This window comes from Gekko japonicus, unplaced genomic scaffold (assembly GCF_001447785.1).
Source record: "Gekko japonicus isolate JY-2015 unplaced genomic scaffold, Gekko_japonicus_V1.1 scaffold321, whole genome shotgun sequence".
NCBI lineage: Eukaryota > Metazoa > Chordata > Lepidosauria > Squamata > Gekkonidae > Gekko > Gekko japonicus.
The window spans coordinates 879,172-885,711 of record NW_015169181.1 but is presented as its reverse complement, the minus strand read 5'-3'; the positions used below and the strand labels follow the sequence as shown (position 1 = coordinate 885,711).

Sequence of the window (6,540 nt, the reverse complement as noted above, 5' to 3'; positions counted from 1 at the left end):
CCTGGCCCTGGTTACTGCCAGCCTGACATCCCTAGGGCCTGGGAGGGCCTGCTGATTTTGCGCCCCTGAACACAGTGCTCTCCGAGGAACGTGTGGGGAAAGGTGGTCCCTCAGGTATGCTGAACCTTGACCATATAGGGTTTTAAAGGTTAAAACCAGCAAATATCCAGTTCCCTAACATTTGACCTACCTTGTGGCAGAGTTGTCATCGATCGAATCATTCTAAATAATTGGGCTGGGCGTGAGCTCGCAGACGCAATTGAGGCTGCATAGTACTCTTTCTTCGCAGGTTTGACTACCATCTCATAGGATCTCATAAATATCCTATAAGTTGTTGCTTTGTGCCGGGCGCGCCACCGTCTCTCTAGCCGTCTTAGCTCTTTCTTCATCAGCCGCAAGTCCTGGGTATACCAGGGTGCCAGCCTCGTGCAAGAGTGCAGAGGACGTTGGGGAGCGATCTTGTTGATGGCTGCCAAGAGTCGGCTATGCCAATCCTCCACAAGCTCATCTAATGAGCCGCCAGGGGGCATCAGATCCCGCAGAGCCATTTGAAGCCACACTGGGTCCATTTGGCTTTGTGGGCAAGCTAAAATATGCTCATTGCCTAAACAGGGTCGGAGTAAAACATTCAAACGGGCCCTCAGGGCAAAGTGATCCGACCATGGCACTGCCAAGGCAGTAATCCAGTCCACTGTAACTCCCGCCGTGAAGGCCAAATCGAGCGTGTGTCCAGCCCAGTGAGTGGGGGCCGTTATAAATTGGGAGAGCCCTACTGCCACCATGGACGATACCAGGTCCATCGCCAAGGTAGAGGCTGCATCGTCGGCATGGACATTGAAATCACCCAAGACAATGAGTCTAGGGAACTCCAATGCCCAGCCCGACACAGCCTCCACCAGGGATGGCAGGTGGAGATCCGGGCCCTGCGGGACCTTCTACAGTTCTGCAGGGCCTGCAAGACGGAGCTCTTCCGCCAGGCTTTTGAGTAGGAGCCGCCGACGCCAATATTCCACCATCGTGATACGATCTTATCATCAACCCTATTACTGGGAGGGGGGTAGATGTCGTCCGGCGGAGATGGGAAACATCACTCCTGGCGCTCACGCCATTAATAACGCCGGCCGCCAATATGGGTTACCACACATCTTGGGGAGTTTCAGAGAACTGTAGAGCACCATTTTATTCTGTATGGAATGATATTTTATTGTATTTTATATTTTAATCCGGCATGGCCGCCTGTTAGCCGCCCTGAGCCGCTTGGGTAGGGCGGGATATAAATCCCAAAATAATTAATTAATTAATTAATTAATTGGCGGCTGCATTAGGCAAACAGTACACCAGCCAAATCGCCAAGCTCTCCTTGGCTTCCCACACTAAGCCAGCACACTCAATATTTGTGATCTTCAGAGGCAGGAGCACTCTGAAGGAGTAAGCCTCCCAGATGAATAGAGCCACTCCTTCCCCCCGCCCCCTAGTCCGTGAAGTTGGTGAAGGACCGAGAACCTGGGAGGATCCAGTAAAAAAAACACCCTAATTTTCTGAGCAGGCACTTGGAAGGGCCTGCTCTGTTCTGTGTTTTGAAGCCCAAGAAATGACTATCCCAAACATCTACAAGGCATTTTTGAGAGCTAGGAGTCTGCTTTTGTACTCAGTTTTACTAACACTAGCCAAAGCATCACAAGATAGCGATCACAAGCTTAATCAGATTGGATGTTGAGAAACGCACCCCCCCCCAAAGAAGGTGCCCCCATCCTCCATTGTTTCCAAAAGACTAAAGTCAAACCAGAGAAACTCTGCAGTAGAAACTCAAAGGGGGCATTTTTGCCCCCCAGCAGAACCAGTGCTTTGCAAGATCTGGCTGAGAAGGGTGCAAGGAAGAAGAAGAGATTGGATTTATACCCCGCCCTTCACTACCAAAGGGAGTCTCAGAGCAGCTTACAAACTCCTTTCCCTTCCCCTCCCCACAACAGACCACCTGTGAGGGAGGTGAGGCTGAGAGAGCTCTTAACAGAAACGGCTCTTTTTCAAGAACAGCTCTTGTCAGAACTACGGCTTGCCCAAGGTCATCCAGCAGGTGCAAGGTCATCCAGCAGGTCCATGCACTTAACCACTACACCAAAAGGGAGAGAGAAAGGCTAGGCTATTGCAGAAAATCACCTGCAGACTGGCAATTACTGTAGCAGCTATCAGCACGATCTGTTCAGGAAGTTTGGTTGAGTCTTGGAGAAAGCCAGGGAATCTTAAGGTGATTCTGTGGTTGCATTCAGACTGGCAGTTTGGTCCAATATAGGCACATTTCACAAACAGATTAAATTGGCCCTGTCACACAGCCACATCTGTCAGGCATTCCCCGGGAGTACTCACCCCATCAGAGGACAACTTGGAGCTGTGTTAAAAAGTCACCACTTCCAAAGCCTTTGGGGAGGGCGGGATATAAATCCAAAAATAAATAAATAAATAAAGTGGTGTTTTTGTTTTCCCACGCATTCCTTGTGCATGGCTGGATGTCTGAACACAGGAGAGCGCGCACAGAATGGATTTGGCAGTCTGAACCTGCAGATCCATTCTGCCGCTATGGAGGGGTTTTTTTTAAAAAAATGCCTATATGCGCATGTGTGTGCATGCGCACATGCACGTTTATGCACTCACATTAATTTTGAACTTTTTTTGCAGTGCGCTCCATGGCTGAGGCGCTGCAATAATGTGGATGCTTGACCACAGGATGTCTACATGCATAACCCGCAGTATGGTGTACTGTGTGGCTGATATGCCCCGCAACACTTTAAACTGGTTCAATTAGAGGCTGCACTGTATTGTGCCAAACTGCCAGTCTGAACGCAACCTGCATCTGGCATTTGCTCCGCATTTTCTCAACTAGGAGGGAAAAGTGCAGCTCAAAACCACATTCAAATACATTGAGGCAACGCCATACTGACTGCAAAGTCAGTAAATGGCCATAAATCTATCTAGAAGGTACCATAAAATCTGATGATCAAAGAAAGCGAAAGTGGCATAGAGTGTGGAGGCTACCATAAAATCCAATTATCAAAGGAAGTGAAAGCAGCATGCAATGCAGAGGGGAATTTCTATTCCAAAGTGAGTTTTGTAAAACAACAGCAGGAAAAGCCAATGCAGAATCAGCCTTCCTCGATCCTAAAGCTTTTTGCTATGCTATGCCCCTAGTGGCTGCAGCCAGAACTGCGGTTTTAAAATAAAAGCCTTCCCCAAGCTGCGCCCAGGGTGGACCACCACCACCTGCCCCCTTGGTACGCCACTGACCTCCCCAATCCATAAGCCATTGTGCACATCCATACCATTTGTTGCAGTCACTGTTAGTGGACTTTACCTGCCACTGGCTGCAAATCCGATGCCGTAGCTGCTGTGCGAATGCTCAACCATTTTGGGAGCTCCTGTGCTTCCGCTCGTGAAGTAGATGAGCATGGGTTCTCCGCTCTTGGTTTTAACGCAGTCGTGCTCAGCAGGTGCAGCTCTTAAAATCAAGCACATATATGTATTGCCATGTATCTGTCACCTGTTATATTGGTATAGATTTAATTAGTCTGTCTCTCTGTGTATATGTGCTTTAATTCTCTGTTTTATAAACTTCCTTGTGTTTGCTTGAACAAAGAAAGGTGGAGTAGAAACACGGTGTCCCCAGGCTTGGAACCTTCCATTTTATGATTGGCCCCGAATCCCCTCTTTTTGTGGTTGGCCACTCCCCCATTGGCAGCTATTTTGTGGTAGTGCGCACTGCCTGTTCTCCAAATTCCAAAAAAACATACAGACAAGACGTTTGGGGGCCCTCATTTGGGGGCCCTCGCAATGGCAATACCTACAGGAGCAAGTCCTTGAAGTTCAGCCATCCCTCTCTGCTGCCTTCAGACACAAGAAGTTTGGTTTCCAGAAAGGGGCATTCGGACGTGACAGAGTCCACTGAAGGAGCCAGTGAGTCGGTGACCACTATGCATTTGGCCTTAGAAGCCCGGAGCCTGTAGGAAAGGTCCTTAGCAGTCAGTTGGGATGTCCCTGGAATGAGAACAATGCCTAGAACAGAGGCAAGGGAATAAAGTGAGCAGAGATCTGGAATGATTTGTTTTAAATCAGTACAGGCTGTGAAAGGTCGGTAGTTCAGCAGTTCGAGACCCGAGTTGCCGCATGATGGAGTGAGCTCCTGTCTCTAGTTCCAGCGCCTGCCAACCTAGCAGTTCGAAAGCAAGAAGTTGCAAGTAGTAGATAAATAGGTACCACTTCGGTGGGAAGGTAACAGTGTTCCGTGCGCCTTGGTGTTTAGTCATGCCGGCCACATGACCACGGAAACGTCTTCGGACAGCGCTGGCTCTTCGGCTTTGAAACGGAGATGAGCACCGCAACCCTAGAGTCAGATTCGACTGGCTTTCGAGCAAGGGAACCTTTACCTTTACAGTTAAGAGCCCGTTCTTGTTTGTTTGGCTGCTTTCTCAGCTGTGGTGATGGTTTAGCTTGCACGACGTAGAGTTCTTGACACAGCCGGCTCAGTCAGTGGAGGAAACCGTGTCGTTCCTTCACTCGTCTGCTTGGAAGGGTGTTGCTTGCACCTATGTTTGCACCATGCTGAGTGGGTGGTGCTATTGGGGGGCCTGTTTTCTGTGGGCATCTAAATCTAAGCAGTCAGTTGCCAGTAGTTAGTTACATGGTGGGAGTTATCATACTGGGCCCCTGGTTTAAGTCAAGGCAATTCTGTTTCTATGTAATGCATGTGACTGAACTCTGACACTTATGTAATGGGACCTCCGTGTTTTTTTTAAAAAAAGAAAAGCAGTGTCAAAATGCTGTGATTTTGAATGAGAAAAGTATTAGTGGGGAGGAGACGCTTAACCCCTTTCCCTTGCAAACTGTTTCTCTGCTCAAGGCCCAGCAAATGATCCCTGTAAGGGGAGAGGGATGGAACAGAAAAGTGATTAATCTTCTTCGTGGTCTCTGTGCATCACACCCTTGGGATAGTCTGCGCCTGCGCTGACCCTCTTCGGTATCGTTAGCAAGCCAAAGGGATTTTCGCGCCCAATCCTAGGTCATGTGCCGGGCTCCACTGCGCATGACCAAGGAGGGGCACGCAGATCCCGCCAGTTCTTTTCTGACCGTACGGCAGTGGGTCGAGCGGTGTTGCAGACAGCACAGATGTAGGGCCTTGGTCCCTCCTCCAGGTAAGCCTTTACTGCTTGCTAATCTCCCAAGGGTGTGATACACAGAGACCACAAAGAAGATAGACAGGTTGCTTAACTGTAACTGGTGATCTTCGAGTGGTCATCTGTGCATTCACACCACCCGCCCTCCTTCCCCTCTGCTCTCCGCCCTTCATCTTGTTCTTTGAAGGCTGTTGGGCGGCAGTCAGAAGGAACTGGCGGGATCTGCGTGCCCCTTCTTGGTCATGCGCAGTGGAGCCCGGCACATGACCTAGGAGTGGGCGCGAAAATCCCTTCGGCTTGCTAACGATACTGAAGAGGGTCAGCGCAGGCGCAGACTATCCCAAGGGTGTGAATGCACAGATGACCACTCGAAGATCACCAGTTACAGGTAAGCAACCTGTCTGTCTTGCATCCCTTTCTCCACTCAAAATCACAGCCTTCTCAGGGGGTTCATAGTGCACATGTCCTTTTGCCCATCAAAGTGCACATAAACACATTGAAGATGCATAGTAACTGGCTCTGGGGAAAAAATTTCCAGCCCTTCTACAAGGTCGCGTTTGAGATTTGGCAGCGGGGCAATTTCTCCCACTCGCTAACCTGTGCGCATGCAAGCCACATTCAGCAACCACCACTCTGGAATCCGAGGTAAAGCCGTGATGATTCTGTCTCCTCTCTGCAAGCCACACGGGCCGCTCAGTAGATTGGCCGTTTTCCTGGACAAGACTCCCAGCTCCTCAAAGCTCCACTTCGCCTCGTCCTTCTGATCGCTGACCCACCAGAAGGCTGCGTTCCGAGGCTTCTCTCCATCCTAGTGGACAACTCAAGAAGTTAAAACCAGATGGCAAGGACGGCCAGCCAGCTTTCAAAAAGGAGGAGGAGGAGGAGGAGGAGGAGATTGGATTTATACCCCGCCCTTCACTACCCAAAGGAGTCTCAGAGAGGTTTACAATCTCCTTTCCCTTCCCCTTCCCCACAACAGACACCCTGTGAGGTAGGTGGGGCTGAGAGAGCTCTTTTGAGAACTGCTCCTGAGAGAGCAGCTCTGAAAGAACTTGTAACTGGCCGAAGGTCACACCAGCAGCTGCATGTGGAGAAGTGGGGAATCAAACTTGGTTCTCCCAGATTAGAGTCCACGCTCCTAACCACTGCACCAAACTGGCCAAGGAATGGTGCTGACAGTGCACGGGGGCAGGAACAGGCACGAGCAACATCAGCCAGATGATTCTGCACCTTCATTAGGGACTATTTATTAATAAAACACATTACTGGGAAGATCTGGCGAAAAACAGAATTACAAAACACATCTATTTCCAGAGTGCCCCTTTGGGGGCTGGCTCCTCTTGTGTCCTTTGGCTGCAACAGAAACTGTCTACTGCCT

The 6,540-nt window shown here is 49.8% G+C and overlaps 1 protein-coding gene across 1 annotated transcript in view; it reads right to left on the bottom strand.

Moving 5' to 3' along the window:
* The window catches only part of LOC107114573 (acyl-coenzyme A synthetase ACSM4, mitochondrial-like), a 28,790-nt gene that overhangs the window by 14,950 nt on the left and 7,300 nt on the right, over positions 1-6,540 (bottom strand). Inside the window, exons 3-5 of the mRNA XM_015416111.1 lie at positions 5,760-5,970; positions 3,837-4,044; positions 3,347-3,490 (exon numbers count right to left, since the gene is read on the bottom strand). Of these exons, the coding sequence (XP_015271597.1) occupies positions 3,347-3,490; positions 3,837-4,044; positions 5,760-5,970 (563 nt within the window). The remainder of the gene's footprint in view (positions 1-3,346; positions 3,491-3,836; positions 4,045-5,759; positions 5,971-6,540) is intronic.